The sequence below is a fragment of the Salvelinus alpinus genome, chromosome 36, assembly GCF_045679555.1.
Source record: "Salvelinus alpinus chromosome 36, SLU_Salpinus.1, whole genome shotgun sequence".
NCBI classification, from domain to species: domain Eukaryota; kingdom Metazoa; phylum Chordata; class Actinopteri; order Salmoniformes; family Salmonidae; genus Salvelinus; species Salvelinus alpinus.
Window position 1 is genome coordinate 6,464,063 of NC_092121.1, and position 24,429 is coordinate 6,488,491.

Sequence of the window (24,429 nt, forward strand, 5' to 3'; positions counted from 1 at the left end):
CCTTTAAATTAGCTATATTTTAAGTTAAACGATCACCACATCGACGGGACAGTAGTGGAGGTGGGACGTTTTAAATTCCTCGGCATACACATCACAGACAAATTTAAATGGTCCACCCACACAGACAGTTGTGAAGAAGGTGCAACAGCGCCTCTTCAACGTCAGGAGGCTGAAGAAATGTGGCTTGCCACCTAAAACCCTGACAAACTTTAACAGATGCACAATTGAGAGCATCCTGTCGGGCTGTATCACCGGATGGTATGGCAAGTGCACCGCCCTCAACCACAAGGCTCTGCAGAGGGTGGTGCGGCATGCACAAAACATCACCAGGGGCAAATTACCTGCCCTCCAGGATACTTACAGCACCCGATGTCACAGGAAGGCAAAAAAGATCAAAGACAACAACCACCCGACCCACTGCCTGTTCACCCCGCTACCTGGGACCGAGAGACTGAAAAGGCCATCGGACTGTTAAACAGCCATGACTAACACAGAGGCTGCTGCCTACATAGACTCAAATCATTGGCCACTTTAATAAATGGATCACTAGTCACTTAAATAATGCCACTTTAATAATGTTTACATAACTCATCTCATATGTATATACTGTATCTTATACCATCTATTGCATCTTGCCTATGTCGCTCGGTCATCCATATATTTATATGTACATATTCCATCCCTTTAGATGTGTGTGTATTAGGTAGTTGTTGTGGAATTGTTAGATTACTCGTTATATATTACTGCACTGTTGGAACTACAAGCACAAGCATTTCGCTACACTCGCATTAACATCTGCTAACCATGTGTATGTGTCACGTTCGTCGTAGTGAGGAGACCAAGGCGCAGAGTGATGTGAATACATTCTTTTTTAATTAACGAATGAAACACTAAACAAAACAAAACGAACGTGAAGCTATAAATAACTGAGTGCTGACATGCAACTACACATAGACAACTACCCACAAATACAGGTGGGATAAAGAGCTACCTAAGTATGGTTCTCAGAGACAATGATAGACAGCTGCCTCTGATTGAGAACCACACCCAGCCAAACACACAGAAATACAAATCATAGAAAAAGGAACATAGAATGCCCACCCAAATCACACCCTGACCAAACCAAAATAGAGACATAAAAAGCTCTCTACGGTCAGGGCGTGACAGTATGTGACCAATAAAATTTGATTTGATCAAAGGAGTGACACAATGAAATTCCCAAGCATCTTTTATTTTGATTAAAATTTTAATTAAAATACGAATTTATCCACAGATTAAAAATGAAAGGCAGAAAAAGCAAAATGTAGCTACAATCAGGCACCAATGATAAATGTCCTTTCATCTTTTTAACAATTGCGATAACGCAACAATAAACATTATTTACGAATCATTATTTAATATTTATTTATTTGACTGAAGAAAGGGGTGGGCAGAAGGAGCCCACCAAAAACATTTGTGGATCCTCCATTTAGTTAACTGAGTTGAAGACCATGTTTTGTACCTATCCCCGCCCCCCTTTACACTCTTCTCACTAGCGCTAAATAACTGAAGACCTTATAAAATACAAATGTCCACAGGAAAAAACGACACCAAAGTCAGTTAGAAATCAAGAAGAGAAGTGCATGGCATCTGACATTCAGACATGCTAGCTGTTTGGTTGAACATTTGGGGTGATTTACCACGCAAAACAACTCTTACATAACTGTTAGCGTGCCCTATAACAAGTAAACAACACAAAGCTGGTGCAGAGAAAACAAGATGGTGGTGGACATCGTGCTGGAGCAAGAGTTGGCTACAGTGCAGGGTAGTAGCCAAGAAGACACATACCGTAAAGACACACAGATATGAAAACAGTGAGTGTGACAAGAGTTAAGACATCCCACCATGACAATGGTGGACGTGGCTTGGCGAAACATTCCGGCACTTGTGATTGGAGTCTTCTTGAAGTGAAGTCTGCGGGTGTGAGAGACTATTAGGTAGGACATTTCATTCACGCGACAACTACTGTAGTGCTGCTTTTGAACAGTACCACATTCGAAAAGACAATGTATACTAACACGAGCAAAGCTATCACCCACAGACAGACAGTATCCCTAAAATAGCAGGAAACAGATGGGGACAACCAGACCAGACACATACAGTTCTATTTAAATGCTATGGCTGAAGCCGGTTAGGGAAGAAGAAGTAGTATCTTTGGGGTGTTTCCTTTTATTCTTAGCATTAAGGTAAGCGTCAAACGAATAAACCAATTATCTGAATAAACTATTCTGAAGACAATATGGCAACTTCTCCACCAGATAGCTTTTAAGGTCTGGGTGATGAGGAATCGGAAGGAGAGGGACTCAAAAAGCTTAGGATCCATCCTGAAAGTGTCTGAATCGTGAAGCTGAGCCTGAAGCTGTGGGGATAGAGATCCTGATGCTCTGTACTGTACATGGGACATACAACCCTGTTTAAGACTACAGAGGACATGACATGACAGACTACAGCTCTATCAGCCTTCACATTCTACACTACAGAGATCGAGCCATACGGATCACGGATAACTGTCCTCGTGCTGTCAGTTCAGTAGGTTCAGTTCAGTAGGATTCCATGGTATTCATGCAGTAGTACTAACAAAAGAAACTAAAAAGAGACCAACCAAACTGCTTTTTTTCTCTCAAAACATAAATAAATTGAATATAGCTAACATAACCGGATGAGGTGTATGGCATCTGGCAGTTGTTTTTTTCTTTACAGCGTACTCAACGATGAGAAAAGTACCTCTTTAATAAGGGTTGTAAACAGATCAATTCATGAGCTTCTGATTGGCATGGCCCCCAAACCCACCCTCCTCTCCCCGCTAACCCCCTAGCCCTAACCGTGAACTTCCTCCCTCCCTCCCTTCCCCAGTCTGTCCATCAGCCTCCTAGCCCATGCGTTGTGATGTGTGTTTAACGGATGTACACGTCCCTCCCCCAGTCCTCCTGGTTCTTGTTGCGGCCCATGTTGGCGCCGGTGTCCCCGGGTTCCTGGCAGTACCTCTCCCTTAGCTTGGCCCGGCTGTGTTGCCCAGGCTGGGTGTGGGAGGGTATGGGAGGGTGGTTGAGGTTCTCTTGGTCCGGCTCGGCCCCCTCGTCTTCCCAGGAGGCCTGGCGGCCGTGGTGCTGGGCCAGGTGGAGGCGGCTGCCCCCGCCCCCTACCCCGCGGTACATCTCAGACTCCTCGTAGGGGTCGGTCTCAATGTCCATGCAAGAGTCCCCTGCTTCAGTGTAGGCCGAGTCCCGACTGCCCTGCGTCTCCGAGTCAAAGGTGTCCTGCCGGGACAGGCCCCTCCCACCCCCTCCCCGTAGCTGGCCCCGTGACGAGTGCAGGTAGGTCTGCTGCTTCTGCTGCTGGTGCTGCTGCTGTTGCTGCTTCCCTCCCTGGTCACTCTGGTAGTCATGGAGACTGCCGCTGCCACCGCACTCCGAAAGAGGCCCTTCCCGCTTCTGTTCTCCGTGCACCAGGTATGGCCCCTGCAGCGAGCCACGCCCATACCACACGACACGCCATGCAGAGACACAGTGAGAGAGACAGAACAAGGCACAGGCAGTGGGTTAGTCAACAGGGTTAGGACAGGTTAAGGTGCAGTTAGATAAACAAACAGGATATCAGTAACGTCAGTCAGTCAGTTCACAATGCAACACAAATAGAGGTTCACAGTATAACAATACATGTATTTATGCAGTACTTAAAGCACACTGCTATTGCATTGTTATTGCATTGAAATCATTACTTGGTCAAAGTGACATTATTTGTTGTATGTAATACATGCACGCAGACACTTTTCCATAGACTACAGAAATGTGTTCATTCATCATCTGTAAGAGAAACAGCCATGCAGTCATTAGGCAAGCAAAACACCACGTTCAGCTCCTGGCTGCAAAGCCAACAGTGCCCTCTTCTGGCTGACTTTTCACAGCAGCTAAAATGATGTTTCAACTAATTGTGATATCTCTTTTTCATTCACAAGCATGTTCCTCATCCTAAGTAGTAAGTATTACATTCTGTTTAAACTCAGCACAATTAACAAGACACTTTAGAGTTGGGTCAAGCCAACATTTGCCTGATCCTTGCTCTCATGAATAGGCCCGAGCTTAAGTCACACCCATTGACAGTAAAACAATAACTGAACAAAATCTCCTCCGTCTGAATGAATTCTAATGAATCCATATAGCCGCCATTGTCTTATGTCAGATCGCGTTACTCGTACGCGACGCTCGGCCCTCAACCGAGACAGATCAGCGCAGGCGGAATTGACGCGCTGTCTGACGGAAGACAATGTACAGCCAGCCGCACCATATCAAATATGACCTATTGTATCAGAGAAAGCACTGTTCATAATCGTGCATTTATGTCTAACTGAACACGATGAAATCAATTCTGTGGGTATAACTCATTGATATATGGAAGCAGCTTGGACACTTTCACAAGGTCTTGGACTATGACAGCCATGAGTCATGCTGTATGTATTTGGCTGAAGCCAGTGGCTGATTGTAGATGAGACCCAGATGATCATTCTTCTGCTGGTTAGAGTTTCCTGTGTGAATTAATGAAATAGGACATTCCTATTAGTCATGGCCCACATCACTTCACACACACACGCGGGCACGCATATGCAAGCTCTCACACGCACACAGCCCATCCCTGCCACGCCACACACATCAGAAAACCCAGAAATGATGCCACAACAACAAGACACACATTGGCCAAGTGGCCGAGATGACTCGCTCCTTTTCAGGGACGGTGCCATGGCAACACGGAGAAGGGAAGTAAACTGGACACCGTTTCCCAGACGATAAAGGAGTGCTGAAGAAAGGAGGCCAGGCAGGGAGCCCCGAGGTTGGGTAAGGGGCACGCAATTTTCTCTACCAATTACAGGAAACAGGGAATAGGCAGCAGACCAGAGACAGAGGTACTTCACTGACTGATGGACGGACGATGGAGGATTTTCACTTCTTCCAATAACTGCCCGCGTCAATTCATTTCACAACTTCAATGTGATTGTGTGTGTGTTATTCTCACTGAAAACCCTTGCCAGTGCTGGTTTGGTCTGGATCCAGTGTCCTGCCCATATAAACTCTCCTTTGCTAATTTTGCTGTGTGTGTTTCTCTAAGATACTGTGTCATTTGCAGAGAGGTTTTCTTGAAGAGGACGAAGCTCTCTGTTTGTCCTCTCGGTGTTTGTGTGTGGGCGTTTTTGAACGCAGAAGGATTTTACAGTAATGTGTGGGGCCTATATAGTTCCGAGTACTCTGATGTGTGTGTGTGTGTGTGTGTGTGTGTTTGTAAGTGTGTGTGTGAATATGAATGTCTGTGTAAGTGTGTGTATGTGCTATTGAGTTGGATCCAGTGTGATGGACCCAGTATACTCTCCAGTAAACAGCCTCCTCCCTCTCTCCATGTACGTGGTGTTTCTCTACACAGTATAATGAATGAGAACGTAGTCTAAACATAATGGGATTCGGTTCTTTCCTTCTTTCAGGTAAAGGGGAGGGATGGAGAGAGGGAGGATGGGGGGAGGTATATCTGGAGAGCAGGCAGCCGGGTTCGGAAGGGGGTGTTGCTCCCCCTGAGCCCCCCCACAGCTGGCCTTTAGAGGGCGTGCTCGGCCACCTTCCCGTGCTCGGCCCCGGGGCCATCCAGGCCGGGCCAGAACTCCAGGTTGCGGCGCAGGGAGGTGAGCACCTGTACCTGCAGGTTGGAGACGGGCTCTGGGGAGGCGGCCAGGGCGGCCGTGGCCATGGTGCGGTTGAGGAGGGGGTTGGGGGGGTTACTGCTGGGGGGGTGCGTGGCCTTCCAGTAGGCCTCCAGGTAGTCAGCCAGATGCTCACAGGCGTCCTCCAGCTGGTTCTCATCCAGGATGATGTCAAACAGCTCCTACATACAACACAGAGAGACATTATGTTCGTCTCTCACCTTTCAACTACAGAGATTCAGCCAACTACCTAAAAGGGCATTCATTTCAATGTTAAGCCAATGCCATTGTTCAGACTGGTCATTGTGAATTCATTTGTTCAGGGCAAACAGCATGTAAGAACATGTGCCGTTCGGGCCACAGAATTCAGGGTCACAGACAGACACTCACAGGGGGGCACTGGGCCAGCTTGTCTGCTGCCACCATCTGCACGTTCAGGTGTTTGGCCTGGGACTTCCCCCGGGATTTAATGAGCCTCTGGAGGACCTGAAGGGAAACAGGCAACAACATAGCGCTGGTCACTGACAGAGATGTCACATCTACAGACATTTCAGTCACATACATGCCATTTCAGTAGGACGTGATAGAGGAAGTCAATCGACCACAAAGTCATTCCGCTCAGAGGGTACCTTCGGTGAGGCTATTTTGATGTAGACGATGATAGGAGCCAGGGAGGTCTTAGCCAGCTGAGAGGGGTGGTTAATGGTGTCTGCGTCTAGGGCAACCAGCTGCAGGGTGCGGGCCAGCTCAAAGATACGCTCAATTTCACTCTGCACCTCCGCTATGTGGTAGAGAACAACATGGAAATGCAATAAGTAACAGGGTGTAGTAGGTGAACACACAGAGTATACAAATTGAATTGGTGGTCAAATCCCAATTCTGTCCACACTTAAATCGCTTCTGGAGTATACAGATCAGTGTGACTACTGCCACTTTGCGAACTCATATTTCACACACTTACCATTTCAAAATAACAGGATACACACACGCACATGCAAACGTGGCATGGTAACACTGTATCATGCATGTCAACATTTTGGCAAAAGGTTCGCTGCGTGTGAAACAGAACCCATCGTACTCGATGTTCCATTTACACACCGCTAAATGGAACATTGGGGCCATTCTCATTCTGCTGCCACATTCCAACGAGCAGTGACTGATGTTTTGCAAATATGATCTCTGACACAACTTTTTATATCGACTCAAACTCGGGGAAGGAAGGAGGCTCGTGAGAATGAGATGCCTTTGGTAGCACTTGATATACTCTTCTGAACATATCAACGAATAAAACACTCGGAAACGGATGAAGTGTAACTGCATTCGCTGTTAGAGCTATCAGGCATCGCAAACGTGTTAGTCTGTCTGGATGTTCCGGCTTTGTACACTCTCATTCTCCTTTTGGGTACGTAAGGTGGGGCGGGGGGGGGGTTGTTCCAGCCACAATGACATAACAGGGGACAGGTAATCTACAGTGGGCTGCAGACGGTCTCCCTCCGAAGGGCTGAGGTAGAAAGGGAATTAAACCTGCAGGCGGAAGGCAGCGACCAGAGGCTCCACAGAGAGATAAGAGAAATGAAATTTACCTAAAAGGATGAAAACCTAACAAACTGTCCTAGCTTTTATTAACCTGCAAATGTCCTCCATTTACACTGCATCTCTGTGAAGAATGTGTTTCCCTGTATCAGAGATTGGTAGTAACCAATGATGTACGGTATATAAACTCATGAATACATGAACGTCTAATTGTGTATGCATACAGGCTCCTTGTAAGTAAAGTGTTATTACATGTTGCTTTACAGTAGGGTCCCTGATTCTGGGTCACAGGGTGGGAGGCAATGGAGGGGGGAGTATCAGTTTCCCCTGTACACGCATCCCTGACTACAGTTGGCTCCCCAGCCCCCCCCCTCCTATCACATTTCCCCTGAACCTCAGACAGACAGACAGGCAGACAGCAGGCAGACGCTCAGCTGAGCAGCCTAGAGCCACCAGAGCCAACCAGCCAACTCATTCGGCTGTGTAATTAGTCTACTCTTTCCAAGCCTGAGTTCAAGTTGTTTTATTACTGCAAGCAACAGGCTTTCACAAACATGTGTGAGGAACAGACAGGCAGACAGGTGCATGAGGTACGAGTGTAATGAGGGGACGAGGAGAGTAGTGAGAGACAGACAGGGGAGGAGAACAGAGGGGGGGAAAAGCTCTTGGTTGTTTTCCTCGTGGGGTTGAGAGCATACGTACCCAGCACGTCTGAGAGACGTAGAGCGAGTGGAGGGAAGGAGAGTGGTGGAAGAGAGGGGACGGGTGGGTGGAGGGGAGGAAAAGACAGGATGGAGAAAGAGAAGAGGCCAGGTCAGAGGGGGACAATGAGTAATAAAACTAGAAGGCTGACAGCCCTTTCGGGGTTGTCAGGCTACACTGCCCCTCTCTGCTCAGCTAGCCTCTCCTCTAGAGGGGCCTTCCTGTTCTGTGCTTAGCCCTACTCACTGATATTGAAGACTATCTACGCCAAATGGAGTGGATTGATGACCTTCTAAATAAAAACCTTTGCGTAATTCAATTCCATTTCAATTCAATGGTTGAATGGGCGACTATGAGGCTCCCTACTGCATGTTATCAATAGATGCTAACATCCAATCAACCAATATTCCCTGACCTTTCGCTGACCAGGTAGCTATTACCAACAGAAACAATACTTTTAAATATCTCTCTCCCAATACTCGGAGACAGGTTAAACACCGGTCATTGTCCAAGTACAAACTGGTGTTTCATTTAGAATCGGGCAGGTCATCAGCAGGATCAAACACTTACACAAGCTAAGATGGATATATGAAAACACGGATAGTGAAAGGTAACAACACAATAGCCCAACGGATGATAAGAAACATGAACTAACAAAGCTTTTTGAAATGTGTCACGTGTGGTGTGTGTTGGAAAGGCACAGAGCCAGTCCTGGCAATTATTGTGAACAATAGTTTTCTTATAGGTACAAAGAAGGTACAAAGATGTCTTTCCCTACAGGTCCTGTCTTACCCAGGCTGGAGCGCGTGCTGGAGCGCTCGATGATGGCGTGTTTACTGGGGTTGTTGAGGACCGAGCGCTTGGCAAGGGAGATGTCTGCGGTCACCCGGGTGATGGATATCCTGGAAGAAACACGATCAACCAATCAGGGCTGAGAACTGGAAACGTCTTAAAGCAGGTGAACTAAATACTAAGTTGAAGACATTTTCAACCTTTACTAGATATGGTAAATATTTCAGTCGTGTTCTGTGGCTGGCCTGAAACTCACCTGCCCTCAAACTTGTGCTTGAGAAAGTCAAAGAGAGCCTTTTGCATCATGTCAGTCACCTGGTGGGAGACGAGGAGAAGAAGAACAAAGGAGGCGTGGAATACGACCGGTATAATAAACCGTGAAGAAAGTTGGGGAGATTGAGCTACACAGTAGCCTTACCTCGTAGCCCTTCAGTGACGGCCCCACTAGAATGATGGGTCTCATGGAGGGGACCACGTCGTAAGGGGGGACATGCTCCATCTGAGCCAGGCAGGAGAGCACCAAGAGCGGGGTGAGACACTACAACCACTGTGTCTGAACACAGACACACACGCGAACAGAGCTCACGCATACTCTTGAGACGCACAATCTACAGCCACTTTGTACGCACACGTCCGGAGCTACACAATCTACTGTCACAGAAACACACACACACACACACACACACACACACACGTAAATCAACATAATGCCAACACCAACTCTTCCTCTCTCTGTACAGTAGACTACAGTCAGAATGACATGTAATGTTTTTCAGACAGGATAGGATAAAAGACCAAGCTCAACATTCTTCACAGAAAGCACTCATTTCCATTTCTCAGTCTGCCCTCCCAGTCATAGCAAATTAAATAAACCGTCATCAAATTGGATCAGAATGAGCTACGGAGAGTGGTAAGGGCCATTATTGATATATATATATAAAAAAGAATCTCAGGAGCTTTCATGCAGCCAAATGCTTATGTGACTGCGGATCCAGTCAAAAAAAAACTCTCTCTCTCCTACTCTCTCGTAGTATGTATCTGTGTGGTAGACTCCTCCTGCTGTATAGAAAGAAGCCAGATCGACACCGAGCCAAATGGGTTTTTAGGCCCGGAGAAAATGGACAACAAGCACACAATGAGATACCCCTCATTTTGAACCAACATACAGAGAACGTATTTCAGACACTAACTTAAACACTCATATCACAATGAAAATGGAAACATACACAGATGACGCGCACTCTTACGCAAAACACTCACACCCAGTCAATCAATATTCCGGCAAGTAAAACAAATGCATACATTAACATTCCATCAATATGAACCATGAGAAGCATGATTCATCTGCCCGACAACGCATCTATAAGCATCTGTTCTGTTATAGAAAGCGTCCCGTTTTGGAGTGACAGGTGAGGGGAGAACACTAAGTGGAGAACAGGTCCCATGGTCTATCCACTAACAGACAGGCAGGCATTAGGAGAATACAGATGTAGGATCTTCATTTGACCTATATTATAGCAAAATAATCCTGCAGCAACCGGTTTTGAACGTTTAGTCCATAATGTTGGTTGATCCGTGGTTAGGCCATTAACTGGCCCAAAGTAGTGTACATGAAAAGTTTTCAGTAAATGTACGTAAATCACGAAGCTCATTTGCATTTCCTGCAGGAAAATTCTCAGCAACAAAAAGTGATCACATTAAGATCCTACACCTGTAGGGTGCTAGAGTGTACTCGGGGTCAGCTCTCTGTATTCTCAGCACGCCTTCTCCTCTGTATTCCATGCAGCACTTTAGTGCACTGAGAGCAGTAGCATTGAGGCTTGAAGAGCTCTCCTCCACTAAGGTACATTACGTTACATAAAGCCACACCTCCACAACCAGGCAGTGGACTCAGTTCACCTCATTACGATTCACTACATCTAAAAATACACTTGAGAACTTTTCCAAATGGTGCTCATCACTAGAGGGGCAGTGCTGGGGGAAGTGCACTGCGTATCACCATTAATCTCTCTCTTTCTGAATAACATGAACTTTCACGTAATCTATAGAACGTGTTTTTGCTATTGGAGGACAAAGCGTGCCTCTGTCTCCACAGTCTCCTGTATCTATGGGATCAAAGCTGTGTTGACAGCTCTGAGATAGTGAGGCGGGCAGATGACAGGCTACTGGCTGTCACTCAAAGCAGCCGTCCAGAATGGGAATGAAAACACATCAGGGAGCATTAACGTTCACCAGAACTGTGAGTGACAGGGGTCGTGACACGCCTGCACCTGCTTACTGGACAGCCCGTGTTTACCCAATCAGCTCTGACTGCATACTGACAGCCCGTGTTTACCCAATCAGCTCTGAAGACAGCGACAATGGAAGCCCTGCTTGCATTTGGGGGTGGAACTAACATTCCCCTTCCTACAATTCCTCCCTATAATTTCTCATTTTCCATAATTTATTCATTGATCATTTTGGAACACAATATCCCCGGGGACAACTGCAACACGGAAATCTTCTCCTTGGGGAATAAGTGAAAACCTTGACAAAAAAATGAGGAAATGTTCAAATCCAGTCACCTCCCACTCTCTCTAGCAGAAGCTGACATGAGAGCAGACTGAGGAACATGGAGAGACGACAGAGAGGAAGAAGAGGAGGAGGACGAGGCAGAACAGAAGGTAAAGGTGAAGTAAAGGTCAGCACCGACTCACCGACTTCTGTTTCTGTTTAGCTGGACCACCTACAGTATCATTCCGCACACAACCCCCACGAGAAGACAGAGCAAAAGGGACACAAAAAGAGACATAAAAGCACAAAAGACAGAGGACGTGTTGTTATTGACAGGTGACGGTTAGTTGGGAATTGGGGCGTGGAGCTGTTCAATAGGACAGCGGAGACCACACCCACTGTAGTCTGATCGATCCGAGTTGCACCGTCGACGAATATTCATACATTGCTTTTGCATCGGCGAATGTATGAACGTGCTCAGGTTCGTCTTTAGCTCAGCTCAACCCCTCCCCCAGTTGACCAGCGCAGAAACACACAGGCAAACATAACTCAACGTTACCACGGTGACCAGAGACTGAGGGGCCAATCGGGATTAGAGAGTCAGACAGGCGCTAGCTAGCGGCGGGAACGGTGGGTCAGTTTAGGGCAGTAAGTCAGAGACGAGGGGGGTAAGAGGGGCTAGTGGGGACAGACAGAGGTTATTATAGCCTAGGACTGGGCCATAGTTTCGTGCAGAAGGGAGGTTTGGTTGAAGGGAGGTGGGGAGGGGAAGCAGCCGTGCTGCCTGGGTCCCCTGGAGGGCTTTACCTTCTTAAAGAAGGGCAGGCGGTGGATTTGGCCCTGGGGGGAGGTGACGCTGCCTGCGCTGCCCTTGGGGGAGCGAGGGTCACCCTGGGGCTCAGGGGGCTCCTCGGCATCCAGGTCCAGGGGGTCAAGGTCAAAAGCCATCGTGGACATGTCCACATGAGCTGAGGGGTGGGGCGGGGCGGGGTAGAGAGAGAGAAAGAGAGAGATTGAGAGAGAGAGAGAGAGAGAGAGAGAGAGAGAGAGAGAGAGAGAGAGAGAGAGAGAGAGAGAGAGAGAGAGAGAGAGAGAGAGAGAGAGAGAGAGAGAGAGAGAGAGAGAGAGAGAGAGAGAGAGAGAGAGGACAGGGAATGAGAGAAAGAGAGAGAAAGAATATCGAGCAATGGTGAAAGGGGAAGAAAAAGGGGAGATGTACACAGAGAAACGAGGACAGAGAAAAAAGGGAGGACAAGAAAGGCACGATAAGAAAGGCAATCAAGAGCAGAGTGAAGGCCAGACTCAGATCTAGAAACGGGAGAAATGACAGAGTTCTGAACCAGAAATAACAGTGCTGAAATAAAAGTCAACAGGCGACTAAGTAAAGAATAAGTGCTTTTGGCCACGACGAAGTCGGTGTATGAGCAGGTCAGAGAAACAGTGATGGAAACAGAACAGTGAGTAATAGAGAGATGCGGAGAGAAAGGAGGCGGAAGAGATTAGTCACTGCTGAGGAAGAAGTGGCGGAGACGAGGAAAAGAGAGAGAGAGAGCAGAGAAGAAGAGGTGCTAGGAGGTGGAGGCAGAAAAGGGTGTGTAGCTGCCCTGAGAAGGGTTTGCTGTGTGCTGGGACTGGTTAAGGTGCTGAGGGCTCTGTGTTTTGGGGGTGGGTAGGGGTGTTTTAAGCCGGCACAGCCAGGCAGGAGTAGGGGTTTGGTTTATCAGTTGAGGTGTAACAAATATGGTTGATAAAGAGAACCATACTATAACTGTCGTGTATTAACGTAGCACATCCATCATTGTTAGGTAATCCATCAACGGAGAAACAACGGCAGTTGCAGTCAATCTGCGTGTCTGATCTAGTCCCTCTGTCCTCAATTCAATTATTCAATTCAATGAATTCACTCCCACAGTCAGTTCTTATCTAATAAAAACATGTATATATTTCTGTCAATCTTTCCTTCTGTCTCTATGTCAGTCTATTTATTTCCCTCAGTGAACGGTACTGTCTATCCAGCAGCATGACTGAACTGAACTATCCCGTTGCTGCCCGGTGCTAACACTTAAGGTATGGGCTGCGTCTCAAATCGTGCATCAAAGGGCATATTACCTTTGACCAGGGCCCATAAGGCTTCGGTCAAAACTAGCGCACTATGCAGGGAATAGGGTGCCATTTGGGACGCAGCCCTGGTCTGGCCAAGCGTAGTGATCAGATTGAATGAGAGGAGCGCTATATCCTCAGCTGTATTTCAGGCTGGTCCTGTTGGCCATGCTAATGACAAACCTGCTATAGGACCCCTCTCTTTCTCTCCATCTGACTCTCACTCCAGCAGCAGCAGCACACCCACTGAGACGCATCCCTCCACACTGCAGATATCTCATTCATCATGGATCACTAACTATCCAATTCAAATCGACACGGAATATTAGCGACAGGCCGCGGCAGAGGGCTATATCTATAGCTATCGTGTGTGTCTCTTCTAGCCAGCCGAGCTGTGACGATGACACCCTACCCCTGACCTTACCTGTGCCAGGAGGGGTGGACCTGCGTGTTCCCGTGGCAACGTCCAGGCTGGAGCTGCCACCAGATTTACTGTAAGAGTGAGGAGGAGAGAACAATGAGTGGATGGTTACTGGTAGGTGAAAATTGAAGTGGATTGAAAAAAATTGTCATTGAAAATAAATGGAACTTTCCCCATTTTTAATTGTGAAGTAGTGACTGTTGTGAAGTGGTGATTGGGTGATCATTGTACTGTATTATGTTGCATGCTTTGTGGAAGCTAATTGGATAACAGGGTTGGCTCAATTCAAATTGAAGACAGTCAATTTAAAAAGTAAACTAAAATTACAATTCAATAAGGGCATTTATTTTCATTGACTTCTCAATAAACTGAAAAGTAGACGCTACTTATTTCTAAAGTAAAAAAAAGAAAGATTTGTTTTAAATTCAAATGACTTTCTGAATGAACTGCCTTCAATTCGAATTGAGCCCAACCCTGTTGGATAACAGCTCTGACATGACGGTAGCCGATAGGTAACTGATCTACGTTGCTGTAAAGTGACTGGGGGATGGGTGCCAGGGGACGTGGGTGTGGGCAGCAGCCAGTACCTGGAGCTGAGGCGGTTCTGTCTCATCTTCTGCTCCTGCAGTAGCCGGGTGTTCTCCAGTTTGACTGGGCTGGGGATGAACCCCACCTCACAGCCCTCCTTCACCAGACGCCCAATCCACCAGTCATTATTGTACTTCTGCACAGAGCACACAGACAGACAGACACGTAAATGCTACCCAATAATACACGCACCAGTCTTCTCCTCCCTCGCTCACAGAGCCCCTGCGGTTGTTGCCAAGGCAACCGCCGCCGCCATCGTAGCTTGCTTATCGACACATCAATCAGATATAAATATAGAACCCGGATGTTCATATTACAACAAAATGCCATTTCACCATATCCCACTGTCTTCGTAAAGCTCCAGAGGATGGGGACTAAATCATCTTCAGAAATGATCTAACCATAAGGAAATAAGAAGGCCCAGTGTTGGTTTACGCAGCTTCCGGGTACCTCTTTGATGTGTAGGAAGTCTTTGGCTTCAAAGGAGATGGCCATGCCCTGCACTGGGACGTCGTCGTTGGGCCCAGAGTTGTAGCCCACATTCGTCCGCACGGCAAAGGCCACTGGTTTGGTCTGGAGAGGTTGAAGCGAGAAGAGAAAGCAGAACAAAGAAGGAGAACGGAGGATAAGAATGATGAACGACATGAGGCCGATAGAGCGGACAAGACGGGGGTGAGACATTACTCACCTTGTCATGTCGCTCGATGTCTATGATGTCACAAAGACTGTTATTGAATGTTAATTGACTAGAAATACAGGTTATAATATGTGTTAACCGTGTACCTAAAACATTGAGGGGACACTGTTAGCGAGATTAGTCAGGTGTATAGTTAGGGTCAGGGCGAACGGTTAAAGACCGTGCTGTTCTGGATGGCTGTATGGGGTACTGTATAACAGAAGGACAGGGTCACAGGGAAGGGCCATGGTGACCTCTGACCTTAGCTTTCTCGAGGGTGGCCAGGGCCTGTAGGTCTGCCTCCTTCCTCAGTGCCTCTGGGTCCTCCTCCAGGGACACATCTGAGTCCGACGGCCGGCTGGTGTAGGAGTCGGCAGAGCCCTGCAACACACACACACACATACAGAGTAAGGAAGTGAGAGTGAGTGAGTGTGTGGTTATGTGTGAGAGAGAGAGAGAGAGAAAGAAAGAGGGCAGAGAGAGAGGAGGTATAGAGAGAAGGAAAGAAGGAGAATGTGGGAGATGGTGGCATGGTCATTTTTTCTAGCGTGCTGTATGTTTGTTCGAGCAGGGGTGTGTGTGGGTGTGTGTACACAAGCGTATTCTATGGCATGACCACATGTCCTTGAATAAAAACCTGTGTGCCAGTAAAGGCAATAAAGACAGCAATAGTACTACTGGAACCACACACACACACACACACACACACACACACACACACACACACACACACACACACACACACACACACACACACACACACACACACACACACACACACACACACACACACACACACACACACACACACACAACACACACACAACACACACACACACACACACACACCTACCCATAACAACACCAACAGACAGACAGGGGGGAGAGAAATGAGTGGACTGTAGAGGTGTGTGTGGAATAACACAATCAAGGCCTTGTGCCCAACGTGATAATCCGTTTTTTTCTTCCATGGGATCTCTCTCCCTCTCTGCTTTATGTATCCTTCACTCTGTGCCTCTCAGTCTCTTCTCTCAATATTTTTTTTCCCACTGCCTGTCTTTTCACATCTCCCTATGCTTTGCTCCATCTCTGTTTAGACCATAATATGTACTGTAGTGTGTTCTGTCCATCTCCGTTTAGACCCTAATATGTACTGTAGTGTGTTCTGTCCATCTCTATTTAGACCATAATATGTACTGTAGTGTGTTCTGTCCTTCTCTATTTTGACATAATATGTACTGTAGTGTGTTCTGTCCTTCTCTGTTTAGACCATAATATGTACTGTAGTGTGTTCTGTCCTTCTCTGTTTAGACCATAATATGTACTGTAGTGTGTTCTGTCCATCTCTATTTAGACATAATATGTACTGTAGTGTGTTCTGTCCATCTCTATTTAGACCATAATATGTACTGTGGTGTGTTCTGTCCATCTCTGTTTAGACCATAATATGTACTGTAGTGTGTTCTGTCCATCACTGTTTAGACCATAATATGTACTGTAGTGTGTTCTGTCCATCACTGTTTAGACCATAATATGTACTGTAGTGTGTTCTGTCCATCTCTATTTAGACCATAATATGTACTGTAGTGTGTTATGTCCTTCTCTGTTTAGACCATAATATGTACTGTAGTGTGTTCTGTCCATCACTGTTTAGACCATAATATGTACTGTAGTGTGTTCTGTCCTTCTCTGTTTAGACCCTAATATGTACTGTAGTGTGTTCTGTCCATCACTGTTTAGACCATAATATGTACTGTGGTGTGTTCTGTCCATCACTGTTTAGACCATAATATGTACTGTAGTGTGTTCTGTCCATCTCTATTTAGACATAATATGTACTGTTGTGTGTTCTGTCCATCTCTATTTAGACATAATATGTACTGTTGTGTGTTCTGTCCATCTCTGTTTAGACCATAATATGTACTGTAGTGTGTTCTGTCCTTCTCTGTTTAGACCCTAATATGTACTGTAGTGTGTTCTGTACATCTCAGTTTAGACCATAATATGTACTGTAGTGTGTTCTGTCCATCTCTATTTAGACCATAATATGTACTGTGGTGTGTTCTGTCCATCTCTGTTTAGACCATAATATGTACTGTAGTGTGTTCTGTCCATCTCTGTTTAGACCCTAATATGTACTGTAGTGTGTTCTGTACATCTCAGTTTAGACCATAATATGTACTGTAGTGTGTTCTGTCCATCTCTATTTAGACCATAATATGTACTGTGGTGTGTTCTATACTACTGACTGGTGGCCTACCTCATTCTGAATGGCTCGAGGGCAAATATCCCAATCACCTTTAATTGTCATCAGGCCCACCTCTCTGTGGTATATCTTGTGTTTCACCCTTTATTTATAACTTGGAGGCACAAAGGGAACCTGCCTGCCTGCCTGGCTGCCTAACTGGCTGCCTGCACTCAAGCCTACTCCTCAAATACACACATTACTGTCTGGCACAGAACACTTGGCTGGTGTAATATGAGTGTGAAGTGGATGCATCAAAACACATATGCAAACCTGAATCCCATCTGATCAGGCGCTTTCATGTGTTTAACACCCAGTGCCTACAGATTCACTGAGTGTGGGCGTGTCAGAGAGAGAGGGGGAGATAGAGAGAGAGATAGAAAAGAGAGATAAAACAGCCTAAGGCCCGGATTTAATATTAGCACTGATATATTACTCATGAAGTGGCTATGGTTTTTGTCTACTTCCCCCACCAGTGATCAATGGTAACCTGAGCCTCTCTGGCTGACCCTAATCCATCCATCCACACAATAAAAACCCTGGCCTGGCCTCCTCTCCTGGGGGGCTCTGCTCAGAGCGGAGCGTTCCCTGCCTGGCATACTGTACACTACAGCCCAGCACTGGTAGTACAGCCTGGCTCACTTGTAAAGTGTTTGAGTGTTCTCTTTATGTAACTATCCCACTTGTTCGGGTTTTTCCAGGTGTCAGACTCTCTCTCGCTCGCTCGCCGCAAACACCCGTGGGAGGTGCAGACAAGAATGCGGACAGCTGAAAGTGCGAGGCAGAATGAGTGAGTCATTAGGTGTGGCGTTTTAAAATAGAGGTGAGAATGTGGTGAGAATTGACATCCACCATATGTAATGACTTGAAATAATTCCCAGATGAAAAAATGGGGAGTTCTAACACGTAGGTATTTGGTAATTAGCACATAAGTATGTGCTTAAACAAAACTGCTTTTTAAAAAAATGGTGCGATCGCAAAATCAGAAAACTTCCCGACTCCCTATTGGTCCCTCGGTCTCTGCCTGTTATAACAGCAACGGCAGGTACTGTTGCTACGTATAGAGCTGTGTGAAAGAGGAGAAGAAATGAAAAGAAGGGTTGAGTCCCAGAATGCCCCAGAAGGTAGCACGGTTCAGGGGTCGGAGGTGAAGGTTCAGGCCCCAGCCCCCATCTTTACTCCAGAGCAAATAGAGACCAGACAGGACTCGAAGGACTAAATATACACTAGGGCAACCTGTCACAGACAGACAGAAATACTGTATGTGAGTGAGAGCTAGGTACTTTGATATTTATTGTGTCACTTTATATGGATTGAATGAATAACAAATAGAACGTTGATTCTAGTGCAGCCACCTGTCGCATCAAAATCAATCGGTGGCTTAGCCATGCCACGCCCGGTAACCAAGGCAACAGGCAGTCACTTCCAGGGGAGCCACCCCTGACCATCCCTACTTCCTGTTTCATTAACACAAACACACCCACCCTTGCCCATCTCCTCGACACAGACAGACAGACATGCAGCGTTTAACAATGATGATAATAGCCGTTGCCACTTACCGGCTCTGAGTCATCCTCTAACCCATACAGGTGCATCCCAACATGGAGAGCTGATGATTATATAAAGGTTAATTAAGATAGATGGGAAACCAAGAGGACTGTGTCTGTCTACGAGAGAGAATAAAGAGGAGAGAATAGCTTACTGCCTCCTCAGAATAACTCTCACAGAACAGCAACTCCCTGACTGCTGCAACAGGTCTGTGATGCAGTGAAGCGAGAGGGAGCAAGAGGGATGTGCGTGCGTGCGTGCGTGCGTGCGTGCGTGCGTGCGTGCGTGCGTGTGTGTGTGTGTGTGTGCGTGCGTGCGTTTACAGTATGTGTGACTCACTCACTCAACCTGGTCACACCACATAACAAACCCGCAGAATAGAAAAAGACAAAGACGGGAGTGAAATCCATGGAGAGAAAAGGAGAGGGAGACACAATTAGGGACTTAATCAACCCTTTACTAAACAAACACAGTCTGGTGGGAATTGGAGTGTGAGGCAGGGACCAGGGTGATGTACCGATCAACAGGCAGTATGGATACCTCTAATTAATCTTATTCTTTCTCTCCTACGGTCCTCTCTCTCTCCTCAACCTTTCTCTTCTTCTCTCCCATTGCCTCTCTACATGCTCCTTTACTGCATACTGTCCTTCCCTCTCTTCCACTCCCTCCCTCTGTCAATGGATTCTGTCACTCCTTTAGTTGCTTGCTTCACTTCACAGCTCCTGTTCAAAATAGCTAAAGGCCACCTGATCCCATAGCTGCTCTCCCATTGGCCAGGCCAGAGATCCCGGTAGTGTCGTAGTAACCAGCCCAGCTGCTTAGTTCAGAGAGAGAGAGAGAGCGAGAGAGAGAGATAAACATGGAGAGGATGAGAGACACCATCAAAATAGCACCGCTCACTTTTGGAAGTGGTGAAGGCAGGAGAAATGGCTAGATTAACATGCTCTCAGAAACATACTCAAAAGGTGACTAATGGCTACAGCTGAGCTTATTTGATAAACATCCTGCTTCAAGGCTTTGCCTGGAGAGCTGGGCCTATAGACAGACAGTTGAAGTCAGAAGTTGACATACACCTTACATTTCAACTCCGTTTTTCACAATTCCTGACATTTAATCCTAGCAAAAATTCCCTGTCTTAGGTCAGTTAGGATCACCACCTTATTTTAAGAATGTGAAATGTCAGAATAATAGTAGAGAGAATGTAACGGCTGTCTTCGGGTGAAAGAGAGGAGGACCAAACTGCAGCGTGATGATAATCCATATTTTAATAGGCTACTTAAACAACGAACAAAAACAACAAACTGACAGAAAGAACCGAAGACGCTACAGTCCCGAACTAGTGAACACAGACCAGATGAACACACGAACAGGAACAATCACCCACAAAACACACTACAAAAACAGGCTACCTAAATATGGTTCCCAATCAGAGACAATGACTAACACCTGCCTCTGATTGAGAACCATATCAGGCCAAACAAGAAACCCCACATAAGGCCTCCCGGGTGGCGCAGTGGTCTAGGGCACTGCATCGCAGTGCTAACTGCGCCACCAGAGTCTCTGGGTTCGCGCCCAGGCTCTGTCGCAGCCGGCCGCGACCGGGAGGTCCGTGGGGCGACGCACAATTGGGCTAGCGTCGTCCGGGTTAGGGAGGGTTTGGTCGGTAGGGATATCCTTGTCTCATCGTGCTCCAGCGACTCCTGTGGCGGGCCGGGCGCAGTGCGCGCTAACCAAGGGGGCCAGGTACACGGTGTTTCCTCCGACACATTGGTGCGGCTGGCTTCCGGGTTGGAGGCGCGCTGTGTTAAGAAGCAGTGCGGCTTGGTTGGGTTGTGCTTCGGAGGACGCATGGCTTTCGACCTTCGTCTCTCCCGAGCCCGTACGGGAGTTGTAGCGATGAGACAAGATAGTAATTACTAGCGATTGGATACCACAAAAAGGGGGGAGAAAATGGGATAAAAAAAAAAAAAAAAGAAACCCCACATAGAAACAGACAACATAGATAATACCCACCCAGCTCACGTCCTGACCAACTAAAGGTCAGAAACGTGACAGTACCCCCCCCCCCCCAAGGTGCGGACTCCGGCCGCTAAACCAGAACCTATAGGGGAGGGTCTGGGTGGGCATCTGTCCACGGTGGCGGCTCTGGCGCTGGAGTCAATAGAGTCAATCCACCATAGTCAATCCCCGCTTCCGTGGCCTCCTCCTCGGAGGCACCCCAGGGCGAGTGCGGGGAGAAGGAACAGTGCGTACAGGGCTCTGGAGAATGATTTATTTCAGCTTTTATATCTTTCATCACATTACCAGTGGGTCAGAAGTTTACATACACTCAATTAGTATTTGATAGCATTGCCTTTAAATGGTTTAACTTGGGTCAAACGTTTGGGGTAGCCTTCCACAAGCTTCCCCCAATAAGTTGGGTGAATTTTGGCCCATTCCAGGTTTGTAGACCTCCTTGCTCGCACACACTTTTTCAGTTCTTCCCACACATTTTCTATAGGATTGAAATCAGGGCTTTGTGATGGCCACTCCAATACCTTGACATTGTTTTCCTTTAGCCATTTTGCCACAACTTTAGAAGTATGTTTGGGGTCGTTGTCCATTTGGAAGACCCATTTGCGACCAAGTTTTAACTTCCTGACTGATGTCTTGAGATGTTGCTTCAATATATCCACATAATTTTCCAACCTCATGATGCCATCTATTTTGTGAAGTGCACCAGTCCCTCCTACAGCAAAGCATCCCCACAACATGATGCTGCCACCCCCATGCTTCATGGTTGGGATGTGTTCTTCGACTTGCAAGCCTCCCCCTTTTTCCTCCAAACATAATGATGGTCATTATGGCCAAACAGTTCTATTTTTGTTTCATCAGACCAGAGGACATTTCTCCAAAAAGTACGAACTTTGTCCCCATGTGCAGTTGCAAACCGTAGACTGGCTTTTTTATGGCGGTTTTGGAGCAGTGACTTATTCCTTGCTGAGCGGCCTTTCAGGTTATGTCGATATAGGACTCGTTTACCTGTGGATATAGATACTTTTGTACCTGTTTCCTCCAGCATCTTCACAAGGTAGTTTGCTGTTGTTCTGGGATTGACTTGCACTTTTCACACCAAAGTACGTTCATCTCTAGGAGACAGAACGCGTCTCCTTCCTGAGCGGTATGACGGCTGCGTGGTCCCATGGTGTTTATACTTGCGTACTATTGTTTGTACAGATGAACGTGGCACCTTCAGGCGTTTGGAAATTGCTCCCAAGGATGAACCAGACTTGTGGAGGTCTACAATTTCAGTTGAAAACACAGTAAGGTTACTCTACCCCAAAAGCCAAAGGTGCAGCAAACACATGAATTGATCAGATAACAATGGACCAATGATTAATGATCAAGTTGCACTGCTGTCAGGTTGGAATTATGTAAGTGTATGACCTCTGGAGTTTTGTCCAGTGGAGCTAGTAGGCAGAGCTAATAGGCAGAGTTAGTATACAGAGCTAGTAGACAGAGCTAGTAGGCAGAGCTAGTAGGCAGAGCTAGTAGGCAGAGTTAGTAGGCAGAGTTAGTCGGCAGAGCTAGTAGGCAGAGTTAGTAGGCAGAGCTAATAGACAGAGCTAGTAGGCAGAGTTAGTAGACAGAGCTAGTAGGCAGAGCTAATAGGCAGAGTTAGTAGGCAGAGCTAGTAGGCAGAGCTAGTAGGCAGAGCTAGTAGGCAGAGCTAATAGGCAGAGTTAGTAGGCAGAGCTAGTAGAAAGAGTTAGTAGACAGAGCTAGTAGGCAGAGCTAATAGGCAGAGTTAGTTGTCAGGTTTTGGCCAAGACTGTTCGGGTTTTGGTCACTAGATGTCCCCATTGCACCTTTTTTGTACCTTTTGTTTTTCTTGCTCTAATTATTGTTTGCACCTGTAGGTCATTCCCTTGTTAGTATTTAAACCCTGTGTGTTCCTTTGTTCCTTGCTCAGTGTTTGTAAGTTAGCACCCAGCCCCAGCCCAAGCCTTGTTTTATTCAGAGATTTCTCTTGTTGGATTTTCCAGAGGTTCTCTGGTTTAGTTCTTGTGTATTATTTGAGTAGTCTTTTGAGGTTTGTTTTTCCCTGCTGTTTTTTACCACTTTGTGAAGTTTCTTTTGTATTTTGGAGGATTTCCATTTTGTGCCTTTTGGCTTTATTTTTGGACATTGTGGATTTAGTTTCTTTGCCTGAAGATTTTGTTCTTTATTAAACCACTATCGCTAGTACTGCTGTGTCTGCCTCATCTTCTGGGTTCTGACGATTATTAGTGACTGTTTCTCGCACCGGGTCCTGACAGTTAGTAGGCAGAGCTAGAAGGCAGAGCTAGTAGGCAGAGCTAGTAGGCAGAGCTAATAGGCAGAGTTAGTAGGCAGAGCTAGTAGGCAGAGCTACTAGGCAGAGCTACTAGGCAGAGCTAGAAGGCAGAGCTAATAGACAGAGCTAGTAGGCAGAGTTAGTAGACAGAGTTAGTAGGCAGAGCTAGTAGGCAGAGCTAGTAGGCAGAGCTAGTAGGCAGAGTTAGTAGACAGAGCTAGTAGGCAGAGTTAGTAGACAGAGTTAGTAGACAGAGCTAGTAGGCAGAGCTAGTAGGCAGAGCTAATAGATAGAGCTAATAGGCAGAGGTAGTAGGCAGAGCTAGCAGGCAGAGCTAGTAGGCAGAACTAGTAGACAGAGCTAATAGACAGAGTTAGTAGACAGAGCTAGTAGGCAGAGCTAGTAGGCAGAGCTAATAGACAGAGCTAATAGGCAGAGCTAATAGGCAGAGGTAGTAGGCAGAGCTAGTAGGCAGAGCTATTAGAAAGAGCTAGTAGAAAGAGCTAATAGACAGAGTTAGTAGACAGAGCTAGTAGGCAGAGCTAGTAGGCAGAGCTAATGGACAGAGCTAGTAGACAGGGCTAGTAGGCAGAGCTAATAGGCAGAGCTAGTAGGCAGAGCTAGTGGGCAGAGCTAGTAGGCAGAGTTAGTAGGCAGAACTAATAGGCAGAGCTAGTAGGCAGAGCTAGTAGAAAGAGTTAGTAGACAGAGCTAGTAGGCAGAGTTAGTAGGCAGAACTAATAGGCAGAGCTAGTAGGCAGAGCTAATAGATAGAGCTAATAGGCAGAGGTAGTAGGCAGAGCTAGTAGGCAGAGCTAGTAGGCAGAACTAGTAGACAGAGCTAATAGACAGAGTGAGTAGACAGAGCTAGGAGGCAGAGCTAATAGGGAGAGCTAGTAGGCAGAGCTAATAGACAGAGCTAATAGGCAGAGGTAGTAGGCAGAGCTAGTAGGCAGAGCTAGTAGAAAGAGCTAATAGACAGAGTTAGTAGACAGAGCTAGTAGGCAGAGCTAATAGGCAGAGTTAGTAGGCAGAGCTAATAGACAGAGCTAGTAGACAGGGCTAGTAGGCAGAGCTAATAGGCAGAGCTAGTAGGCAGAGCTAGTGGGCAGAGCTAGTAGGCAGAGTTAGTAGGCAGAACTAGTAGGCAGAGTTAGTAGGCAGAGCTAATAGACAGAGTTAGTAGACAGAGCTAGTAGACGGAGCTAGTAGGCGGAGCTAATAGATAGAGCTAATAGGCAGAGGTAGTAGGCAGAGCTAGTAGGCAGAGCTAGTAGATAGAGTTAATAGACAGAGT

General features: G+C 46.7%; 2 protein-coding genes across 3 annotated transcripts in view; both read right to left on the reverse strand.

Moving 5' to 3' along the window:
* Nucleotides 1-851: 851 nt before the first annotated feature.
* Nucleotides 852-3,578, reverse strand: LOC139565135 (voltage-dependent L-type calcium channel subunit beta-1-like; the record flags this gene model as incomplete). Its single annotated transcript, XM_071385245.1, has 1 exon — nucleotides 852-3,578. A coding segment is annotated over one exon (645 nt), but the record flags the coding sequence as incomplete, so codon positions are not given.
* Nucleotides 3,578-24,429, reverse strand: part of LOC139565133 (voltage-dependent L-type calcium channel subunit beta-1-like) — a 36,074-nt gene continuing 15,222 nt past the window's right edge. The window contains exons 3-13 of one of the 2 annotated variants that reach the window (XM_071385243.1): nucleotides 15,286-15,405; nucleotides 14,799-14,921; nucleotides 14,348-14,484; nucleotides 13,764-13,831; nucleotides 12,047-12,207; nucleotides 9,165-9,245; nucleotides 9,003-9,061; nucleotides 8,747-8,856; nucleotides 6,349-6,500; nucleotides 6,110-6,205; nucleotides 3,578-5,901 (exon numbers count right to left, since the gene is read on the reverse strand). In XM_071385243.1, the coding sequence (XP_071241344.1) occupies nucleotides 5,617-5,901; nucleotides 6,110-6,205; nucleotides 6,349-6,500; nucleotides 8,747-8,856; nucleotides 9,003-9,061; nucleotides 9,165-9,245; nucleotides 12,047-12,207; nucleotides 13,764-13,831; nucleotides 14,348-14,484; nucleotides 14,799-14,921; nucleotides 15,286-15,405 (1,392 nt within the window). In that variant the 3' untranslated portion in view covers nucleotides 3,578-5,616. Of the gene's footprint in view, nucleotides 5,902-6,109; nucleotides 6,206-6,348; nucleotides 6,501-8,746; nucleotides 8,857-9,002; nucleotides 9,062-9,164; nucleotides 9,246-11,442; nucleotides 11,472-12,046; nucleotides 12,208-13,763; nucleotides 13,832-14,347; nucleotides 14,485-14,798; nucleotides 14,922-15,285; nucleotides 15,406-24,429 lie in introns of both variants that reach the window. The other variant, XM_071385244.1, reaches the window with a different exon arrangement.